Source organism: Sitophilus oryzae, unplaced genomic scaffold, assembly GCF_002938485.1.
Source record: "Sitophilus oryzae breed Bouriz unplaced genomic scaffold, Soryzae_2.0 scaffold_1180_pilon_pilon, whole genome shotgun sequence".
Taxonomy (NCBI): domain Eukaryota; kingdom Metazoa; phylum Arthropoda; class Insecta; order Coleoptera; family Curculionidae; genus Sitophilus; species Sitophilus oryzae.
This window is the reverse complement of record NW_022145816.1, coordinates 436,708-461,445: the sequence shown is the minus strand read 5'-3', so window position 1 is coordinate 461,445 and position 24,738 is coordinate 436,708. Positions and strand designations below refer to the sequence as shown.

The 24,738-nt window shown below is 34.2% G+C and overlaps 1 protein-coding gene and 1 long non-coding RNA gene across 4 annotated transcripts; both read right to left on the bottom strand.

Annotated features, from left to right (window-relative positions):
* Nucleotides 1-472: 472 nt before the first annotated feature.
* On the bottom strand, nucleotides 473-4,285 carry LOC115891371. Of its 2 annotated transcripts, none has more exons than XR_004051823.1 (3): nucleotides 3,737-4,285; nucleotides 3,536-3,672; nucleotides 473-640 (listed from the first exon to the last, which is right to left on the bottom strand). It is a non-coding gene; the product is annotated as an uncharacterized LOC115891371 (long non-coding RNA). The 2 variants fall into 2 exon arrangements; XR_004051824.1 differs by lacking the exon at nucleotides 473-640 and adding an exon at nucleotides 1,813-3,478.
* A 333-nt stretch (nucleotides 4,286-4,618) lies between these two features.
* LOC115891370 lies at nucleotides 4,619-10,098 on the bottom strand. Of its 2 annotated transcripts, XM_030911823.1 has the most exons (3): nucleotides 9,174-10,098; nucleotides 8,831-9,099; nucleotides 4,619-4,658 (listed from the first exon to the last, which is right to left on the bottom strand). In XM_030911823.1, the coding sequence occupies exons 1-3, from the start codon at nucleotides 10,052-10,054 to the stop codon at nucleotides 4,651-4,653; spliced, it is 1,158 nt and encodes a 385-aa protein (XP_030767683.1). In that variant the 5' UTR covers nucleotides 10,055-10,098; the 3' UTR covers nucleotides 4,619-4,650. The 2 variants fall into 2 exon arrangements, with proteins under 2 accessions (XP_030767683.1, XP_030767682.1); XM_030911822.1 differs by lacking the exon at nucleotides 4,619-4,658 and having other exon boundaries at nucleotides 8,332-9,099.
* Between the last annotated feature and the right edge of the window lie 14,640 nt (nucleotides 10,099-24,738).

The following is a 24,738-nucleotide window of genomic DNA, read 5'->3' as shown; positions in this document are numbered from 1 at the left end:
TGCAAATTCTTAAGAAATGTGTTCTTTTTTAGTGTAGAAAAAATATTATTGAAGGTAGGGTGTTGAATTTACATTGTTATTATTTGTATCTGTTATTTTTTTCATTTGCAACTATTATTTACAAGATGATTGTTTTATTTATAGTAATCAAGTTTCTACGTATAATCTAGAGGTTGTGGTAAAGATATGAATAAGTTTTTTTTGGTTTCGAGACTCCAGAAAGGTCACTGATATTACCTACTCTACAAATTTCAGGCCTGTATCTGATCCGGAACTGATAGTACCGGAGAGCTCAAATAGAGTAGGTAATCGAGAAAATTAAAACTTAAGCTAGAAGCCTGAAATTTGGTATTGAGACTCCAGGAGGGTCAATGATACTACCCTACAAATTTCAAGCCTGTATCTCATCGGAAAGTGGTACTCCCGTAATAAGTAAATAAATAGTAAATTAAAAACTATATCAACGTTTGGTCTAGACTTTATTAAAATTTTAACAGATTATCATAAAATCTGATATCAAAAGTTCTTTTATGTTTAAATCCATTTAACGGTTATTTGCATACTACTACATACTACTTTATTAATTCTTCGGTATCACTCGGCAATCGGCGACAGCATACATAAAGTGCTTTATTGGATTCTAAAAATGGAAAAATGTATCATTATATCCGTTATATACTTACAGTATGATAGAAAGAAGAACAGTTCTCGTTACCTTAATAATATCAATCGATTTATCATTTTTTAAATTACTTTAAAAGTTACTATTATACATATGTATATATATGTCAAATAATAAATTATCATCGATCGTCATTTCTGTGATATATTGACACGTATTTTTCTCAATCATACAGTATAAAACATAACGTCAGTGAAACGTGTTAACCCGGTAACTCCATTTTTAACTTAATTATTTATTATTAATTAAATAATAATAATATAAACAATATATAAATAGTATATAAATAATATATATAAATAATATATAATTTTTACATTAAATTTTTATCGAAATGTTGACACTTATTTTTCCCCAACAAATATTATTGTTATCTCTTTATGATATTAACGCATGAATATACTTGTTACATGTGTACACATATTTTTTGTACCGTTTCTTTTATCTCCTCTAAAAAAAAAAAAAAAAAAAAAAATAGGAGTTAGCAGTTACACATTTCACCGACGAGAATCAAAAAGTTTGATGAACTACTATTTATGACGAGAGAAACAATTTTTATTGGAATTTAGAAGATTTAGAATACGTTAGATTTTTGTTTGTCATAAAACTTGTTGATTATGCGGTATAAGGGAGTAAACTTATAAATGCGAAGAAAATTAGCGAGTGATTGTTTATTAAAAAATAAGGGCAGATTTTCTTATACAACTTTTCGATGCGATGTTTCCCTACAGGGTTATTTGATTTTATATATACAGGGTGTCCCAGAAATAAATGCAAGTATTTTAACTGGTAGTATAGTTCAACCCCAGAAACACGCCTATGAGGTTTTATTCGCGAAAAAAAAATTTGAAAATTCGGATTTTTTTTTTACTTTTTAGTCAAAAAACATAATTTCTCCTTTTTTTCTTGTAAATTTAATCTACTACCTATGTTGCCATATTATTAAGACATTATGTTTGTTAACTAAAAAAAATCGAAAAAAATTTTCAAAAAATTCCGAATTTTCGAAAAAAAATTTTCGCGAAAAACCTCATAGGCGTGTTTCTGGGGTTGAACTATACAACCAGTTAAAATACTTGCACTTATTTCTGGAACACCTTGTATATAAAGTGACCCAAAATCATAATATTATCAAATTATTTTAAAAACGACTTGCACTAGAAATTGGATGTTTGGTTGGCAGCAATCAAATAGCGAACATTGAACAAATATATACTACATATAAATACATTATATATGACAGACCTAAATAAGAATTTCAAGTCAAAACTCTATTTTGATAACTGCCATCACACACCAAATTACAAATATCTAGCGCTAACTATCTTTAAAATATGGCGATATATTATGATTTTGAAAAAAAACAATAGGTTCTTTACATAATATACCGTATTTATATGTATGATTCGAAGAGCTTAACTGCAGAAAATTTGACTGTAAACTGGATATGTTTAAAAAATAACCCTGTATAGATTATGAAATGACGTGTTTTTAAAATGCTAATTTCTTTGAAAATCCTATAATGAAAAAAATATACAGTTTTCTGTAAATCAAAATTTTTAAATTAAAAGAGTTTGAGTCACCCTGTAAAAAATAAAGATATAACCTACTGTACATATGGACAAAAAAGTTAAAATATGAAACAAAAACTTAAAGTGAGATATTTTGGAATGCTAGTTCACCCTTAGACGCCTATAATAAGTGGCGTAGCAAGGCGAGGGCGTAAGGTGACGAACGTGACTCTGTACGAGCGGCAAACTTTATCTCCGCCCCGTGCGCCTCTAACCCACACTACGCCGTTGCCTAAAATAGTCCTTTTTCAATACTGGTTCATTTCGGCAAGAAGACAATCTTGCCGAGAAGGGATTGTTTTTCGACCTTTTCTGGTCTAGAGCCGTTGTGTTCTGCAGTAACAATGGAACCTCTAGTCGGGTGTGGCTTTTCACCACGCACAACGGTCTTGGATAGGGAGAAGCTTAGAACTATCTGGTAATTTGAGTTGCGCTACACCTATCTCTGGCAAAAATTGCCTTACCATCTGGGGGCAAAACATTCAAGGGAAAAGAGAGGACAACAATCGGGGCATAAAACTTCTAGAGCAATATTCTGTTATTCCAAACAGAAATGTGGAAATTGACTGAATAAATACGGGATATAATTTGAAAATGAAAGCTCACTCAACTCATAATGTTCGTCTAAGGAAGATAGGAGCGAAGAGAATTATTATAGATATAATAGTTTACTGGTTTACAGTTAACAGCGACAGACACGACTGGCAGTTGCAAGAAAAGTGGCATGGCAGAATTTTCAACAAAATGGTGGATCACAAGAAATAGTGGAAGTTGACGAAACACGTATCCCATGTACGTCGTCCTAAGGCATAGAGGCATTGTTGGGTATTTTAGAACCAAGAAAGAGGTTGTATAAAACAGATCAATAAAGACTTTGAAACCGACCAGTCCACATATTGTAATGAAGTATTTTCCGGGCACGGAACTGTTAGCCATGAACATAATTTTATAGTGAACTCTCGGAGACACAAATACCCTTCGTTGATGCTTGCGGGGAGTTTCCATGACAAGTATTCAGCTGCATTTAACGGCGTGGAAAAGTTTAAAAGCATTTTTTGGTAGAGGATCTAGTATGAGGCATGTAGATTCATTGGAGAGTCAGTGGATGTAAAGTGAACGATCTCAGATGTTATTTCGAGTGTAAAATACAGCGGTACTGCAACTCATCTGGAAATTTCTTGAATCTATCATTGCCAGACGATGTATTATGATTTCCCCTCCGTATCTGAAATTAATTATCATTAAATCCGACAAGACCTATAAAACTATCTTTTAAAATTACCTAGGCTTGATATTTCATAGGAGCACAAATATAATGTTTAGATGTTAACATCGTAAGATCGATATATATCGATCTCAACAAGAAAATACTTATTCGAATCTAACTTGGGTAAGAGACGAAAGTAGTATAAATCCATTCTAAAAGTAAAATAAAAAAAATAATGTTTTTTGTGTGTGTGGGCACTAATTCAGAAAAACTTACCCGCATTCAAAAGGTTTTTATAGTTTTAATAATCTGCTGATGATGTTTCACGATGATGTTTTAGCGGATTGTGGTGAATTAGTGTTTTATATTGCTGTTGCTAAGTCAAAACTTAATTATTATCTCTAATTTTGCTGAAATAAAATATTTCATATTAAAAATTACTCAAATTATAAATTTTAGCCATTAAAATTGAAATGTCATAATTATTTTTAGAAAATTAACAAATTCATTATAATTGGTTAGAAATTAACCTGTAAGATAGATAGTATGTACAGGGTGACTATGACATTTGTTATACTCAGAAAAACTTACTTGCATTTAAAATGTCATCGTCTAGTTTTATTCATCATTTCATGATTATATTTTGGTGTATTGGTTGTGAATTGGTGGCCGGCTGTAGCTCAAGCAGTTAGTGTGTCGATCTACGGTGCTAGAGATGGGATGGTACTGGGTCCGATCCTCAGCCAGTACGGTCCGTTTATTATATATTATTATTTAAATAAAAATATTGATGTATCTAAATGGAGCGACCAGCGAGCCGCCACCTCAAGGAAGGCAATGGCAAACCACCTTGAGTATATTTGCCTTGTACGGCCTCCCAAATCGTGCCGTCCGGATTCGGCGATAAACTGTAGGTACCGTATACTTGTGAAACACTGATGACACACATCACAAGTACATGCGAGAGGTAGTCGACGCTAGGTATAGAGTATGGCACTGTAAGAAGAGAGGTTGTGAATTAGTTTTTTATATTACTGCTGTCAAGCCAAGGCTTAATTCTCCTCTCATCAGTTTCAGCTTATTCAACCATTTCCAATTATGGTGTAGCCTCCCTCACATATTTAGATACTCTCTTTGTAGTTGGGTCCATTGTTGTCTATTGTTGGCTATGCGGGCCCAAGTCATCTCTGCTAATTTCCTAGAAAAAATACTTCATATTGCAAAATAAAAAATACTCGAATTATAAATTTTAGCCATTAAAATAAATATTTATGATTAATAATAATTAATGCAAATAACGTTTGTTTAATAATACAAAAAATAGACATGATTTTAATTCTGCCTCTAATGCCGCGACCGCACATACGGCAGTCGGCGATTTCCGAGCGCTCGTTCTTGTCGCCGATCAAGTCGCCGAATACCAACTTCCCCGTCCACACTGAATGGAGATCTGCGATGAGCGCTCGGAAATCGCCATATGCCGCATGTGCGGTCGCGGCATAATAGAAAAATAATGTACAGGGTGTCCCATTTTGGTTGAAATCATACGATATCTCCGGAGGATATATCCGGATATAGGAGGATGGATCCGAATATATCTCGACCGGAACTGGTACTACCTGAGAGCCCAAATACAGTAATCGAGAAAATTAAAACTTAACCTAGAAGGCTGAAATTTGGTTTCGAGGCTCCAGGGGGGTCACTGATACTACCCTACAAATTTCAGACCTTTATCTCGTCCGGAACTGGTACTACCTGAGAGCCCAAATACAGTAATCGAGAAAATTAAAACTTAAGCTATAAAAGCTTGACCTGTATTATATACAGGGTGTCCCAGAAATAAGTGCAAATATTTTAAGAGGTGATAGATCTCGATAAAAGAAACATATTTTCTCTTTATTGTTTTTCAAATAAGTCCAAAATAACGGAGTTTTTTTACTTTGAAAATTAAAAAAAAATGATTTTTTGCTAAAATTTTGAGAACCACTGGATCTTTTCTGGATTTTCTTTCTTGTAAATTTAATCTATTACCTATGTTGCCATATTATCAAGAAATTATGTTTTTTAATTAAAAACTAAAAAAAAAATCCAAAAAATTTTTCAAAAAATTTCGAATTTTCAATTTTTTTTTGCGAAAGATACCTCATAGGCGTGTTTCTGTGGTTGAACTATACTACCAGTTAAAATATTTACACTTATTTCTGGGACACCCTGTATACAGGGTGCTACAAATTCGAGGTACGAGCATTGGTATCTCGGTAACCGTAATAGATACGAACATGGTTAAATTGGGGCAAAGTTGTGCTTTGGGATGTTCACCAAGATTCCATCAAAAAAGTTTTCAAAATTTCAAGGATTGCTGAGTTTTTTGGAGAAAACGCATTTTTTTGAAAATCAATTTTATTTTTTCCTGTCGTTCCTTTTTAGGAAATCAAAAAACTAATTGCACATTCTCATCGCCACTTTATTAGGGCTATCTGATAGTATTTTTATATTATCAAATTAGCTGATAATTTGTGAGATACAGTGGCCATTTTAATTTTTTTAAATACGGACCTGCATTTTTTATTTCAGACTTTGAAAGAACTCAGTCTCCTGAGTACAATGATATGCCACACTTAATATTTTTTTTGTTTCTCACATTTGAACATAATTTATTTAAACTAATTTCAAGTCCGGCTCTGTTTTTTTTAAAGATTTAATGTATTCATCGTTACAATATCGATGTGCTTTCAAACTTAACAATGACGTGGGGTAAAACATTGAATGCGGAAAATCAAATGGAATAACTAAAGGGGCATTACTTGGCGTCATTTGTAAAAGTGAAATCAATACATTTCAACATTTACAATAAAGAGTACAAAATGCCATTTGGAACTATAACAAGAAATTATGTTCAAAGAGGTATAAATAAGATTGAACAAAAAATAAATTTGTGCATTAGGGAGGGTAGTAACCCTTTGGAACATGTAGAGCATTAGAAACTAGTTTATAGAAGATCATTTATTTATAATAACTACGATTAATATTAGATCGTACACTGAGATCCCAAATTCACAATAAAAAAAGTTAAAAATAATATCTATAAATTTCTGACGTGGATATTATTTATTTGAATTTTTGAATTGGCTCGATTTTCCTTATTCGATGCTGATTAGCGCTGATCTGTATTATTGGGATGAATATAATTAGATTAAATAATTAAAAAAACCAGAGTCGAACTTGAAATTATTTTAAATAATAATTAAATAGTTTTTTTGTTGTTAAGGTACCCAAAACTAAAAAAAAGTATCAAATGTGGCATATCATTATACTCAGGAGACCGAGTTCTTTCAAAACCTGAAATAAAAAATGCAGGTCTGTATTGAAAAAAATTAAGTTGGCCTATGTATCTCACAAATTATTAGCTAATTTGAAAATCTAAAAGTACTATCAGATAGCCCTAATAAAGTGGCTATGAGAACGTTATTAGTTAACGTTAAATTAGTTTTTTGATTTCTCAAAAGTAACGACAGGAAAAAATAAAATTTCCAACAAAATCAGTTTTTCCAAAAAACTCAGCAATCCTTGAAATTTTTAAAACTTTTTTGATGGCATCTTGGTGAACATCCCAAAGCGCCACTTTGCCCCAATTTAACCATCTTCGTATCTATTAAGGTTTCCGAGATACCAATGCTCGTACCTCGAATTTGTAGCACCCTGTATATATGTAGAAGACGCACCCTGTATATTATTACATTTTTGGCTTCCTTTCAGATCACTTTACATAATCCTAAGATATGAAAAAATATATTTCGATAATTTCAGTGATATTAGTGAATAAATAAAAAAATATTTCCTTGAGCCTTATTTAAAAATGTGATAAAAATACAAGAAATGTCCTGAAATCAAAACTCTACAGGATATTTAGTATTTACTGGTTGGTTTTTACTTACTTTGCTATAAGTATCGTAAATCTTAAATCATACAGGGTGTTCAAAATTCTAGGCCAAACTTTCTACAGTATAAAATATATTTTTTTTTAATTGAGACATCCTGTATATTATTGTTGTATTAGATTAACAGTTAAAAAATCAACATTTTTTGTATTTAAAGTATTTATTAAATGTATAATGATTTCGGCAGATACACGCAGTATTATTTCATATGGCTCTTTCAACGATAAAATACGAGAGAAAAAGCATTGGGTGCCTTTGAGGTGTCTGATAAAAATTTATGGTAGAAAATGCCATATGAAATATATAACCGCAAATATCTGTCAAAATGTTAAAAATTTTGAAATAGTACTCTAAATACAAAAAAATGTTCATTTTTTTATTCTCCCATCTATTGAAAAAATAATATATCTACATAATGTGCCATTTAAAAAAAATATCTCGATCGATTTATACTTTTGTGAGCCACCCTATAGAAGTTTAAATATTTTCTCGAAATACATCGTAGTACATACTTTTAGGTCTGCACTAAACAGAATTCCCAAGTTTTTTATTCTAGGAGCTACAGATATCCGACGCACTATTGCCGGATCCTGTATACTGCTCTTAAAATAAATAGAAATGCATTCATCTAGTTTCATTTTGATCCACAGCACCTTTTAATATATATAATTTAGAATCTGATTTTGCCATATATGTTTCATAAATATACAGGTATTTTCCCCAAAAATATAAACTTTTCGATTTTTTTTGTCAAGAACGGCGACACCTAAAGAGAAAGGCGAGGAGGGTCATTAATGACGCGAGTGCATAGCGAACGCCCTTTGAACCATGAGCGTATTTTATTCTCTTAGAATAAAGATATACCGTATGATCGAATAAAAACGGCGTCAGCGATGGCTATGAAATGAAGATCGCTGTCATTTTATATGTAAAATTATATGGGGAATGTCAACGATGTTCATTTCCAAGCCAATTGGACGCCGTTTTTTTCGACCATACGGTATTTCTAGGTATGGAATTATGTCTCTAATATGTACTTAGGGTATTTTTATTCTAACGCTATAAAATATTATTTGGAATTATTTCGCACGACACTATTTAACGTCGAGGAGGCGAACATCGACAAAATATAAAAAATATTGATGCCTACGGATGGGATTTTTTTCGATATATCGATAACATCGATATTTATTGCTAATAACAATAGGTGACTTCAAAATTATCGATATATCGATAATTATCGACATATCGATAACTAAAATATATTGATAGGGAATTGCAATACTTATCGATAGTTATAAGCCATTATCGCCCATCCCTATTAATGACGCTCCTGGCCTTTTCTTTAATTGCGACTATTCTACCTATGAGTTTGTGAAAAAAGTTTTTGAAAGACGTCTTTAAAAGCTAGATAAAAAAATCGGTATCTTACTCGCACTCTTATAACGGCTCGCACTCGTGGCAATCGCATTCAATAAGATTTGCGGACATCGGGCGCCGCGCCGTCCCGGTCCGGGATACGCTCTGGCAATATCTCGGCAGAACATCTCGAACCGGGCCGCTCGACTGTTGACTTCTGATAGATCGTTGGTCCGATACATCCACTCTCCGATGTAATCGTCGGCATATGTTATGCCTGATCCTCTTTTAAAGATTGTTTTTAAGGCTCGCCATTGCCTTTCTATATTTTGAGTATGATAACTAAAAAATAATTACATCATAAACACAATCATAAACTTGTATAAGTTGTATAAGAGATAAAAATGTATACTCACCGTATTGGCACCATATTTACATTAGGCACAGGGCCGTTAAAGGCTTCGTCTAAGCAGTTTTCATGAAATCTGCCAGCAGGCATCCACAAGGGATCGTCATCCCTGGCAGGGTTTAAAAAATTCACAGAGTGGTTCACAGTTCCGTGCCCCGAAAATAATTGGTTACACAATCCATAAGCTCTCCATTCATCCGAACAAATAAATGTTTCGTGGTCTATAAATTGCTGCATAATAGGTAGTAATGTATTTGCTGAGCGATCTTCTACTGTTGTAGCAAATACTTTTTTACTTGTCCTACTTGTCCCACCAAAGACCCAACAATGCCTCCAGGCTGTATGGCGACCTATGTTGTATTTCCTTTTGGTAAGGTGGGTTTCGTCAACTTCCACTATGTCTTGTGGTCCACCAATTTGTCGAAAATTGTGCCAAGCCACTTTCCTTGCCACATCTCTGCAGTATTTATACCAAGCGACTGCTGTGTCTGTCGCTATTTTTGTCTCCGCAATTGTGTAATCTAATGGTTGTTGATCCAACCAATATGCTATTATTTCCACAATCCTGTCTGCTCCAATCTCCCTTAGACGAACATTGTGTAAGAATGTGTTGTTGGTTGCACTAATCTTGTGGTTTGCCGGGCAGCAGAATCTCCACCCGACGGCAATGGTTCTATCCGAGTGGGCTTTCATTTGCAGATTGCATCCCGGATTGATACAATCAATTTCCACGTTTCTGTTTGGTATTGTGGAAAAATGCTCTAAAAGTTTTATGCCCCGATTGTTGGCCTCTCTTCTCTCTTGGATGTTTCGCCTTGTCCCCAGGAAATTGTGGAGTTCCCGATAATTAAAGGGTTCATTCAAAAAAGCATAAATTTCGCCCTCCATTTTTCGAAAAAAAAACACGCCTATTTTTACCACACAGTACTGCAGTCAATACAGGAATAAAATTGTTTTCAGTTTTAAGATGATTAAATAAAAAACACCGAGCGATATTTTAAGAATACATCAATAGATGGGCCGGCTTCGAATATGAAAGTTTTTAATTTTTGATTCATTATGTTTAATATAATAAACATTATGTTTAATATAATATTGATTCATTATGTTTAATAATAAATTGAATGATAGTCTGGTAGTATAAATGTTTAATGATTATAAATTATATACATAGCCACAGGAATATGTAGAATGTTCTGAGAAAGTGTCCCAAACAGACTCCTTGTGGTGATTCCTATTTTAGATTTTTAATCCAATATTTTATGAAACATGCCGGCAACCATAGCGACAATTTTAAACATATTTTCATAGAAATACAGAGGCACCTAAATATACTTTTACATTGAACTTTTAGATTTTAAATTTTAAATATATGTTGATGAAATAAAATTCTCATTCCAAAAATATCATAATGTATGAATAATACCTATAACCAATTCTAGATATTTTGTACATTTAAAATAGGTACTCTCAAATTAAAAAGTAGTTAAATTACAAATTACTGATTCCTTTCGACTAAAAGTAGATATTTATGATTTTTTTTTTCAAAACTAATAATATTTCAAACGGAACCCAAGCGCGGTTTTAGGGGAGAGGTAATGGGTGTAATTACCCCCTCCCCTAGCCCTTTCAAACTTCAAATAAATAATATAGTAAATTTAACATTAACTTAAAAACGTCAAATGAAACATTCCCCTTAAGCAATTATTTTTGACATTATTATATAGCATATATTTCTTCGAGAATAAGGACGATTTGTTAGAACTAATAAATAATATTCAAAATTTAATTGGTGTACCTATCTGAAATCGTCATTTTTTACGCTCGAAAGAAAACTGTGTTCGACGCAACACTCCCTATGTCTCGTGAACGTTTACCCGTATCGACAATCATTCCTTGTATACACTTGTTTAGTGGTTGTAGTGAGGCAAATCAGAGAACTCATTTGCCTCAACAGTTGAAGGGTCCCAATGACCACTGCTTTCTATATATATAATATATCGCAATCTGCCCGGATGATCCTCGGCATAATTTTCCGAAGTCCGGTTATAAGTTCTCATGCCTCCTAAAACGCTGTCAATCATAATTGTAATTCAGGGTATATCCTGCGCACCTCGACAATTAGCTCGACGTACTTCCTATGCTTATTCTTTTCTACCACAAATATTTCAAGTCCAGACCGCGGTACACAAGAGTGTACTTACATTACATCAAAATGGTATGCCAGTAAGAATCCCTCAGTCTCAGATTTAAAGCCAGCAGGTTTAAGAAAAGCAAATGCAAGAAAAAAATATCTATTATTGATATTATTATTATTATTTCAATATTAAAGTTTTATTCTTAATATAAAAATTAATTTCACATGCACATTTCTCTATTTATTTTTTATTTAAAATTACCCGCCCTATAATTTTTTTCTAAAACCGCCCTTGATGGAAACCCCTGTGTTTTATATCATAAATTAATAAGATGTATTTAAAATCACCCCATATTATATATACCTATGCACAACAGTACAAAGTTGTATTTTTTATTTTGAACACAAGTATCTGTCTCAGTCGGTAGTGTCCAAGCCAAGTGCCCCCCATTTCTTTATTTCTATAATAATAATTATAATGACTTGGCGCTCGCACGGATAATCTACTGTTTCGATTGCTAAGTAAATCAAAATAGGACACTTAGGAATAAAGTAGATAGTAATTAGTAGAATATGTTGGGCGTGCAATAAAAATTATTTTTTTATACTATCCAATCATTGACCTAAAATATATTTATAATCTATAGGATAGTATCCTATCCTTTATGTTTTTGAAAGCAAAAAAAAACAGTCAGAGCAATTACTCAAACGATGACAAAATATGCCAAATGCCAATAAAATAACTAAATGCAATAATGATCCCTTGCATCGAGCGCCTGAATGCACCTCTGTTAAATACACAATACGCGCTACTCCCAACCCTGCCGTTATCTCTTGCCGGTGCAAATTCAAAAACAATGACAAATCATCGAAAAAACTGAATAGACTAAACAATAAACAATGTTAGATAGCTATAAGAATTTGTGACAATAGCTTTCAATTTATGTATACAAATAAAACTATTAAATAAATAAAAAAAATATGGTATAATATCCCAAACTGGCATTTAGTTTATATTTTTTAAACACGCATAGATTCACTTAAATTATGTAGATATGCTGAATTTTCTTTAATATGTAATCTATGCTGCTTTTCTACTTACGTTCATGTTTTTATTTACGTATTGATGGAAAAGTTAGAAGTAAAATTTTCACATCAGGTAATCAAAATAAAATCAGCAGGCGGATTACGAACACTCGATTCGAATAGAAGAAGAGTTGCAAAAAGTGTGATTTAAAAATAAAAATTGGATATAAAATTGTAAATCTACAATTTTTTCGTAAAATATTGCATTCTTTAGGTTAAGGGTAAGGATTATATGAATCTCTTAAATTTCTTCATAAAAAATAACTCACATCAGGCATGTGATTGCTGTACGATCGTAAACTATTAAGTATGTGCTTGGATTTTATTTACAAGAGGGAAATAGTATATTGTTTCGTTAGGAGTAAAAAATGATACTTTCCGTGGCGAAGCTGTACGTTTGGACGAGCGAGCGAGTCCCACATACAGCCCTGGCACAAAAAGTCATTTTTACTCCGAATAGAACCTGCCATTTTTTCAAACGCCACCAAATAAGTTTTTAAATAATTTCAAACGTTCCAAATAATATAAAAATATTTAAAAGTATAACGTGAGTTTATTTTCCCAATAATATTTCTTTTAACATAGGTTTTAAAACGACACATATTAAGAGTTTGTGCCTGCTAAGTATTTCTGCGTCTCAAGCATGTCACGCCCTATCTGATTTATGGGCGTCCTGCGCTCCGATTTAGGGGTAAAAGTATTCCTAGAAAAGCGTTCAAAATCGAACGATGATTGGTCGAAACAATTCTGTTTCGAAAAAGAAAGTTTGAGAATATTACCTAATGCAGAAAAATACACATATTCCGACGCACAGTACAGTTTTGAGTGCGGTGGCGTGAATAGTGTGTCAGTTAAAGTAAAGTTAATTAGTTAGTTAGTGCAGTGATATAAGCAGAAGCAGGGTGAGTACATCTCACTAAGTGTCGTAGTTTATTAATTAATTAGATCATGAATATTTTGATAAATATATTGATACGTTTTGTTAGATATCATTTGCGTACACATATTATTAAATATTACATTAAATAACTGCGCCGTATACATGCTAGGTCAAAATATAGAATATGAAAGTTAGATAGGGTTAGTAATTAAATAATGCGGCGGTATACCGATGCGGCAGCTACGTGAGCTTTGTTTAGATAGGCTATTGAATCTCTTTACTCTGTAGAGTCGGTGCTGTCTAGTCAGGAGGAGCGCAAGGATAGGCCCGTTAATGTTGCTTGGCAGGATCTGGGATCCCGTAATGTCATAGTAGCAGGGACGCGATTCCTCGTAATGTCGCAACGGTGTAGGGAGTAAAATCCTGGTTATCACCGGTTTTTATATTGTGCCTCTGGGCGTAACCAGATGCGGGAGCGGGACCCCGAGAGATTCAGCCGCTGTATCCGGGTCTTCTGGTTCGTCTAGACCGTGCCACGGGGGGGCGTGGACGGGGGCAAGACAGTACGTTAGTATTTGATGAGATAAGTAAATTTGTAATCAAGAGAGAGAGAGAGATTGGATAGTTCTTTTATAAAGTACCTAATTAGTTAATATGATAGCCACGTAAGCTTTAGGTGGATTAGTGAATTTCTGTTCTCAGTAGAGTTAGTACTGCTTAGCTTGAGGAAGCGCAAGGATAGGCCCGTTAATGTTGCTTGGCAGGATCTGGGATCCCGTAATGTCATAGTAGCAGGGACGCGAATCCTCGTAATGTCGCAACGTCGCACAGGCAGGGATCTGGGATTCCGTACGCCGTGTGTCAACGGACATTACTATTATGTCTGGGACGGTACCTCCGGGTCTTCAGCGGGGGGAACAGGCCCCCAGGGTCCTCGAATCTCGGTATCGATATGTTGTGTTTATTCTGTTGTCCGTGCGGCTGATTACTCTGGAGTCCGCGCCATCAGGGGGTGCGTGGGCGGAAGGCCAAGTAGTGCATTTGCATAGATATGTTTGTAAATCTTGTATTGAGAGAGACAGAGATAAATTAGTCCATCTAGTAAGATAAATAGAAAATAAATAATAGGTAGTTAGGGCAAAACAATATCGGCATATAGCAGTTAAGTAGGTAGGAATTATGAACTGGACACTTATCCTTACTTTTAATTGTGACAGGTATTAAAGTACGCCTCCGCTCAGGGTCAATGCTTCAGGGATTATTTGGTGAGTCTGTGATTTATTATATATTTGTTTTCCTGACAATATAATACTTTAAAACATTTTAATTATTCTGTCACGAGTTATGGTTTTGTTAGTTGTTTAAATTGTTTATTATTTTATAAAGAAAGTAAACAAAAAAAAATCTTACAGCTAAATTTCAGAAGTGGGATTCAAACTAATTCAGATTCAAGATTCAGACTCATTCAGACTCATGTTAACAAATCTAAAACTTCTCAAAAAAAAATCCGCGGATAGTGTTCAGTTCATTTTATTATGCGCACAGCTATAAAACGAAAGAGGTAGATGAAAGTTATGTAAAACATTCGAGTATGCGATCAAAGCTTGACACAAAAAAAAAGATAATAAATTTAATATTCAATAAATTTAATAGACCAAAAGGTAAACCAAAGCTACTGTATAATGGTAAAAAGTACGGTCACTTAAGACGTGATCATCCAAACAAAGACCGATAATAATCGAGGGCGTAAAACATCTGGCGACTAGTTTCTGTGTTAGGAAAAAGGGCTTTACGCAGGTACTGACCCAAAAAGACGTAAATATCAGGCAAAAAAAAATACTATAAAGATGTAACTGTAAATAATCGAACTTTATGCTTTTTTATAGATAATATAAAATTAAATGCAACGACCTTTGGTTTTTATATTATAAAAAAAATTGCTATTTTTAAAGATGCCGAAACTTTAAAATTATTTTCAAAATTACCCGATATTGAACAGTTCGGCGAAAGTTCACAGAAAATTAAAATATGGCCCAAATCTAACATCGAAATTCCACCAGGGTTCTGGGCGCATATTCCTGTTAGCACTGACTTTGTCGGAGATCTATACATAGAGGCTAGTATCCGTATGAACGAAGGGCAATAATATTGTATACCGCATACTATACTAAGATTTAGTAGTGATCAATCCACGGTTATTCCTGTTATAAATTTGTCTAATCGTAGCGTAGAGATAAGCAAAAAGAGACCTATTGCTAGAGGCTGGCCGTGCATAAAAGAGGTAAATGATTCTAAAGCTACAGTACAGCGTGTAGATATTATGAATCTGTCACCGTTGACCTATGATGACATCACTATAGGTCACGGTCAAGATCAGAATAAAAATAGATTACTAGAATTATTAAATAGATATAGAGGGTGTTTTGCTAAGACCACTGACGAACTAGGGTGTGCAAGATCTGCGGAAATATCTATTGAATTACAACAAGATACCCCGTTCGTTTATAGACCATACCACATGTCTAAAAGCGAACAACAGGAAGTAAGTGTAATCGTTGCTGATTTACTTAAAAATAATATCATTCGTGAATCGAGCTCATCCTATTCATCGCCAGTGTTATTAGTAAAGAAAAAGAATGGTGAAAACCGAATGTGCATAGATTATAGGAAATTAAACCACTTAACTGTAAAAGATAGGTACCCACTACCTAGAATTGATGATCAACTTGATAAATTACAAGGTAGTGTTTATTATACCACATTAGATTTAAGATCAGGTTATCATCAGATACCTATAAAGGAAAATTCTAGGAAATACACTGCTCTCGTAACATCCGAATCTCAATGTGAACATAACAGACTTCCCTTTGGCTTAACAAACGCACCTAGTGCTTTTCAGCGCTTAATGAATAAAATTCTAAGACCAGCACGAGATATAGCTGCGATCTATCTAGATGACATTTTAATATATTCTAAAACATGTGAGCAAGCTCTAAATAATTTAGAACAAGTTTTAATTTTACTAGAGAGAGAAGGCTTGACTCTTAATCCTGAAAAATGCAAATTTTTAATGACATCCGTAGAATATTTAGGTTTTGAAATAAGTAACAGTACAGTAAAACCCGGGAAGGCTAAAACGGGAACAGTCGAAGAATTTCCTACTCCCAAAAGTGTTCATAACATTCGCCAATTTTTAGGTTTAACTGGATATTTTAGACACTTTGTTAAAAATTATTCTATTATTGCGAAACCACTTACAGAGCTAACTAAAAAGAATAAAAAATGGGTTTGGGGCGAAAAGGAGAATAACGCATTTGAAAGGTTAAAGAGAATGCTCGTAGAGCGCCCTATATTACATATTTTTAATCAAGAAGCATATACCGAGGTACATACAGATGCAAGCGCTATTATAGGACTTGGAGGTATACTGCTACAAAGACAAAATGACGACAAATTACACCCAGTAGCATATTTTAGTAGGAAGACAAGCCCGACAGAGGCAAAATATCACTCTTATGAATTAGAAACGCTAGCTGTAGTAGAGACTCTTAAAAAATATAGAGCATATTTAGTGGGCCGTGATTTTGTGGTAGTCACTGATTGCAATGCATTGAAAGCCAGTAGCAATAAAAAACAATTAATACCGCGAATTGCGCGATGGTGGTTACAACTCTTAGAGTATACATTTACAGTTCAGTATAGACCCGGCGATCGAATGAAACATGTAGATGCACTCAGTAGAAATTCGTCTATATCTGAGAAACCTGCTGAAGAGATTGTAATGAGAATAGAGCAGGCAGATTGGGTGTTATCTGCACAACTAACGGACGAAAAGATACAGAAAATCCGTGAAGTTTTATCAAAGCCACCCGAGTCAGATGAGGACAAATTAATCTATAAAAAAAATTACACGTTACGAGATGGGCGTATTTATAGAATAACTGTAAAAGGAATACAGTGGGTTGTTCAAAAAGGAATGCGACAACAGGTAGTAAGAGCAGCACATGATGATCTAGGGCATTTTGCTGCGGAAAAGACACTACTTAGATTGTGTGAACACTACTGGTTTCCACGTATGAGACAATATGTTGAAAAATACATAAGTTTTTGTTTGCCGTGCATTTATGGCAAAAAGCCCAGTGGAAAGAAAGAGGGGTTTCTTAATCCTATACCTAAAAAGTCTGAGCCTTTTGACACATTACATATAGACCATTATGGACCTCTACCTAAGACTAGAAAAGGTAATGTGCATATAATTGTAGCCGTAGAATCCTTTACTAAGTTTACTTTTCTAAAGGCAGTACGGTCTACCAATACAAAGTATGTGATACGATTTTTAGAGGAAATTTTTACGATATACGGAAAACCTCAAGTGTTGATTTCTGATAGAGGAAGTGCGTTTACATCGAAAAAGTTTGTATTGTAATATTGTATTGTATTGTAAACAGTTACAGTTAAAGCACATTCTTAATGCAGTATGTACACCTAGGGCTAATGGCCAAGTAGAGCGGTTTAATCGAACTCTTAAATCTGCGCTATTAACGAGTTGTTGTGAGGAAGATAGATGGGACGAATATTTACCTAAAATTCAGTTTGTGATGAACAATGTAAAAAGTAAAGTTACGGGACTAACTGCAAGTGAACTATTACATGGGTTTCGTCCTAGGAGCGGAATAGACTCTGAGTTAATAGACGAAGTCAGACAATTACCGAGAGTGTTAAAAAATATAGTGACTATTCGAGAGAAAATCGGTAACAGAATAGAGACAGAAGCTAGTAAGCAAAAGTTAAGGTACGATAAGACGCGTAAAAAGCCGAAAAACTATAATGAAGGTGACTTAGTTGTGATACAAAAACAAGACTTTGTGTTAGGGTCGCGTAAAATGAATTTACCGTATAGTGGACCAATGGTCATTAAGAAAGTATTGCCTAATGATAGATACGTAGTTTGTGATATGTCAAATTCGCACCGCACACGTAATAAACGGACATATGAGAATGTAGTCGCTGTGGATCACATTAAGCCGTGGCAGCAACCAGGCGGCGTATCAGACGATACCGACGCAGGTAGCGGCTCAGATGGCGTACCGGTTGACGACGTCAGCGATAGCAGCGACGATTGCTGAGTGTCCTGCGGGAGACTCGGGGCGAGTCCATTGCAGGATGGCCGAATATAACGTGAGTTTATTTTCCCAATAATATTTCTTTTAACATAGGTTTTAAAACGACACATATTAAGAGTTTGTGCCTGTTAAGTATTTCTGCGTCTCAAGCATGTCACGCCATATCTGATTTATGGGCGTCCTGCGCTCCGATTTAGGGGTAAAAGTATTCCTAGAAAAGCGTTCAAAATCGAACGATGATTGGTCGAAACAATTCTGTTTCGAAAAAGAAAGTTTGAGAATATTACCTAATGCAGAAAATACACATATTCCGACGCACAGTACAGTTTTGAGTGCGGTGGCGTGAATAGTGTGTCAGTTAAAGTAAAGTTAATTAGTTAGTTAGTGCAGTGATATAAGCAGAAAGCAGGGTGAGTACATCTCACTAAGTGTCGTAGTTTATTAATTAATTAGATCATGAATATTTTGATAAATATATTGATACGTTTTGTTAGATATCATTTGCGTACACATATTATTAAATATTACATTAAATAACTGCGCCGTATACATGCTAGGTCAAAATATAGAATATGAAAGTTAGATAGGGTTAGTAATTAAATAATGCGGCGGTATACCGATGCGGCAGCTACGTGAGCTTTGTTTAGATAGGCTATTGAATCTCTTTACTCTGTAGAGTCGGTGCTGTCTAGTCAGGAGGAGCGCAAGGATAGGCCCGTTAATGTTGCTTGGCAGGATCTGGGATCCCGTAATGTCATAGTAGCAGGGACGCGATTCCTCGTAATGTCGCAACGGTGTAGGGAGTAAAATCCTGGTTATCACCGGTTTTTATATTGTGCCTCTGGGCGTAACCAGATGCGGGAGCGGGACCCCGAGAGATTCAGCCGCTGTATCCGGGTCTTCTGGTTCGTCTAGACCGTGCCACGGGGGGGCGTGGACGGGGGCAAGACAGTACGTTAGTATTTGATGAGATAAGTAAATTTGTAATCAAGAGAGAGAGAGAGATTGGATAGTTCTTTTATAAAGTACCTAATTAGTTAATATGATAGCCACGTAAGCTTTAGGTGGATTAGTGAATTTCTGTTCTCAGTAGAGTTAGTACTGCTTAGCTTGAGGAAGCGCAAGGATAGGCCCGTTAATGTTGCTTGGCAGGATCTGGGATCCCGTAATGTCATAGTAGCAGGGACGCGAATCCTCGTAATGTCGCAACGTCGCACACGGCAGGGATCTGGGATTCCGTACGCCGTGTGACAACGGACATTATTATTATGTCTGGGACGGTACCTCCGGGTCTTCAGCGGCGGGAACAGGCCCCCAGGGTCCTCGAATCTCGGGATCGATATGTTGTGTTTATTCTGTTGCCCGTGCGGCTGATTACTCTGGAGTCCGCGCCATCAGGGGGTGCGTGGGCGGAAGGCCAAGCAGTGCATTTGCATAGATATGTTTGTAAATCTTGTATTGAGAGAGACAGAGATAAATTAGTCCATCTAGTAAGATAAATAGAAATAAATAATAGGTAGTTAGGGCAAAACAATATCGGCACATAGCAGTTAAGTAGGTCGGAATTATGAACTGGACACTTATCCTTACTTTTAATTGTGACAGGTATTAAAGTACGCCTCCGCTCAGGGTCAATGCTTCAGGGATTATTTGGTGAGTCTGTGATTTATTATATATTTGTTTTCCTGACAATATAATACTTTAAAACATTTTAATTATCCTGTCACGAGTTATGGTTTTGTTAGTTGTTTAGATTGTTTATTATTTTATAAAGAAAGTAAACAAAAAAAAAATCTTACAAAAGTAATATCTTGTAAGTAATTATATATCGAGAAACTATGGTTACGGCTCGTTGAATTTGACACTTTATGTCAGTTTAATAATATATTTTCGTACTTTTATGCTTAGGAGCAAAAGTGCCTAGGCTTTTCGTAATTTTATGCCTAGGCTTTAAAATGACATTTTTATATTGTCAATCACGTCGAAAAAATTAATACTTTTGTGATGTTTCAACAAAAAACTTTTTTATTAATAACTTTTTTATAACTTCTTTTTCATCATAAAAGTTTTCGCTTCTTTATGGTTAATCCGGTTATACTTTTCCAAATTTCCATACTGTTTTAGAGAAAAATACAAAAAATAATATGAAGTCCTAAAAATCAAAAGGTGTTTCTGTGTTAATAGGGTTACCAGACGTCCGGATTTTCACTACATCCGGTTGGGTCCGGGCGAATTTTTCATAAGTGTCCGGATTTTAATGTTCTCTTTTTAGAAATGTCGCAATAATGCAAAATAATATATTACTTTTTACTTTTAATAAATTTAGCTAAAAGATCGTCGATAAATTTAGCAATGTAAATTCATTCTTTTACTTCGTAAGTTTTAAGTTTTGAAAGTTATAATTTTTTTTCTTCATACGTCACAAAAGTATATATAATTTTTTGCGACGTGATTAACATCATAACAAAATAATTTTAACGCCTAGCCATAAAAGTAAAGCACTTTTACGCCTAAGCACAAAAGTACGAAAATATATTATTAAACTGACATAAAGTAGTGTCAAATACAACGAGCCGTAACCATAGATTCTCTATATATAATTACTTACAATGTATTACTTTTAAATCTTTTTATATTATTTGGAACGTTTAAAATTGTTTAAAAATTGTTTGTGGCATTTGAAAACAAATAGCATATTCTATTCGGAGTAAAAATGATTTTTGGGGCCTCGCTTGTATATCGTACACCCTCATCACAAAAAGTACTATTTTATTCCTAATGCGCGGTTTACACGGGTCGATTTTCGCCGTGCGGCAAGTTACTTCGACAACGCCTTCCCCATTTACACAGTCGACTGAAATCGCAAGCGACTCAGTTTATATTTTTTGAAAATGCTGAACAGAGCAGGTGTTTTACGTGCTGGCATCAAAATAGTTAGTAAATTAATTGCTCAGGAATTGCTTAAAGAGCAAAGAAAGAAGAAAAGGAAAACACTACACCAGCTTTGACTTTCGTGCGGCGAGAAATCGACTAGAACTGCAGCATAGTCACCCGTCGCTTGCGTCCTATGATCGCGCCGCAAAAGTCGGATGGTACCCTAATTTGGCGGTTGCGATTTTAGTCACTTAATGTATAGTCGATTTGATATTTACACGGACGATTTTTGCTGTGCAGCCTAATCATGCGGCGAAAATCGACCCGTGTAAACCACGCATAATAAGACAATATACTATTTTTGCTCTTATATCGCTAAAAAATTATGACGTCCGGATTTTGTTCGGATTTTTGGGAAGGCTTGCCCGGGGTGGACAAGTTTTCATCTGGTAACCCTATGTGTTAATATTATTTTCTTTTCATTCTTTGGTAGATTGTTACTACTAATTTTGATTAATGATATATTTTTTTGTTGTTTTAAAATATTAAAGAAGCACAAAACTTATAATCACATATTTCGTAGCATCGAAGTGAATAATTTTTATGCTTCTTTAGCACTATTCCTATTAAAACAAAAATAAATATGACGTTATTAATTTTAAATTAATAACAACCCTCTAGCAAAGAATGGAAACCTGGTAGAAACCGTCTGATATTCAACACTATTCAAATATATTTTCAAATTTTTTTATTTTTCTCAAAAACGGCGTGTAACATGAAAATATGGAGAAGTATTAAAATATGCAAAATATTTTAAGAGGAATGCATTTTTCTCAAAACGTTAATAATAAGAAAGCTTCTTTTTCTCTTGTAAAGACAGTCCGGGGATATACTGTAGATAAGGATTCGTTTCCAAACATTCTAAACACTAAATATTTATACTCAATAAATTTTATCTAAACAAAAATTATTGTAAACATACCCCGTATTTTTTGCCGAGCTTTCAAGAAAACATAATATTAGACAAGTAAAAAGATACTGAAAGAAAGAAATAGACGTATGATTCAAAGGAAAGTCGATATCTTCTCTGCTATCGTCGCTATCCAGAGTTTCGGTACGATTGCCATCGATTGCATATGGATTGCACTTCGAATTAGTAGTGGAAACTATCGAATAAATACTATCGAAACATTCGATAGTTGCAATTGGAATAATGATAGCTAGTAAGACAACATTCGTCGAAAACTATTCGAATAGATGCGTCGCAATCTATTCTAGTAATTCGGCAGCAAAAACCATTCATTTATAAAATTCATTTATTGGTCAGGATCGATTATAATAAAATAAAAACTGGATTATATAGATGTCGCCCGGCGACGCACGGTGTGGCTGGTTGAAGAATCGTTGGCCAAAACCTTCAAAGATATATAAATCAACCAAAAATATATAGAATTTAACAGTTTTTACTTAATTGAATTTCTAGGTAGTCAATCTTAGTTAATTTTCAGCAAATTTTAGTTAATCTGACAGTATTACACAGACCAATATGCTAAAATTGCCGTCATAACAATCTCTTGTTTTACTAATTATACTCTCACAGCCTTTACTTAAAATGAGTAGTCGGCACGTAATCAATAAAGTATGGGCTAGATTTTTCGAGTACCTATTACAGGCAAGCATCTAAAAATTAATTTCGGATGATGAGGGGGTTCCAAAAGAGGGGGTTTCCGTTTTGGGTGCCGGAAACTTTTTTTCTCCTTCTATTTTTGGATTGGAGCAACTAAAAGATTTGAAATTTAGCGTAATGTAATGTGTTTAAAAATAATATGTTTAAATGCTTAAATTTTTAAAATCGGTTCATTATTTTAGTACATATCATTGTTTGAATTTACGTGCGGATATTTTAATAAGTTAAGCCGCCATCTTGAAATTTTAAACTGTCATATTTAGACTAAAACGTAATATTTTTAAACATATTGCCTTACTACAAATCTCCATGTTGTTCCATTAAAAAGATAAAAAGGGAATAGGGACATTGTATATTATCTAAGCCTCGCTTTAAGCATTAATTCAGTTAAAACCCACAAAATTTGTAGATTTGAGGTGGGGTGGGACTGAAGGGTCTAGGACCCTTGGACCCCCTAGCTATGTGCTTCATTACAGGCGATTCATGAGTATCAGGTTTTATTAAAATCACACGAACTTAATCTATATAAATCATAAAGATCTATAGTATCTATTACTCAAAATAAACCAGGGACATATTTACATTTAAAAATATTTTTTTAGAGTTGCGCAAAGTTGCGCAAGATGGTAACAAATACATGAAGGGTAATGTCCAATCTTTCAAAAACATCAGCCAATAAATTGGGTAACTTTGGGCACTCAACAAAACTCAAGGTTAAATAGCATATTTTATTTTTTATATTATACTAAATTATTAATTAATTTAGTATGCATCAGTGAAAAAGCTTTTTTTTAATATAGCTAGAAATAGTAAAGTAGTATTGTCCTTTTATAAACAATGCAAAAAATTAATTGTATTTAAAAATTAACCAAGAAATTTTACTTATTATTCGGGCCCTACAAATTGCAATTATTCTCGCAATTATTATACACGGTAGAACTAAAACTTGGACATTACTGCCCTTCACTGATTACAGATCTGCATCCAAAAATTTTTTCTGTGCATAATATAATATTTGGATCCATAGATTTAGGAAGAACAGATATCACATTGTGCATTTTAACCCGATCAAACAATCGGAGGTTGACTACGTACTGTAAAAACCAACTGAGATAGAGAAGGCGACATTGCCACGTCTCAAATTTGCGCCAATCTACTTAGTTTGATTTGCAGAAAAGATGACTGTAAAACCTTCACCGGCTATCAATAAATCTCAATTTCTTAATTAAATTAATAGTTTATTTTTAAAGAAGCATGCGTAATAATATGTTATTAACCAGAGGATATATGCGTTACTATTAAAGGACATGTTTACTGTTTAATGTGCTGAAACGTCTAGAACTATTGGCAACGTCGCTGCTAGTCTGCCAGAATGAAATGAGCCGTCCGTCCCACCACCCCTCGCGATGGCTCTTGGTCCGTTATAGCGTACTACGTTTAGCTTACGGTGTGTTTGAAGTCGGAATCAAGTCCGAAGTGAACTTTTCAGTGTTTTCAGTAGTTTTTGCTTTTGTTTAACGTACTTTTGAATCTGCGAATTTTCAATATGGTACGACAGTGTCAAATGTGTGGAAAAATAAGCTCAAATTACCCGAATTTGTCTTTTCACAGGTAGGTATTGTTTCCGCCGCGCCGTAATCGCCGTACATAGGCGTCCCACAAGGGAGCCTCTCACAAATTAAAATAATTTCTAATTAAATTTGTTGAATTTTTAAACTATTAAAACAAGAACGTAGTAGCCGGTAATTGAATTATAATTCGTCTCAATTACTACTTAACTGTTGT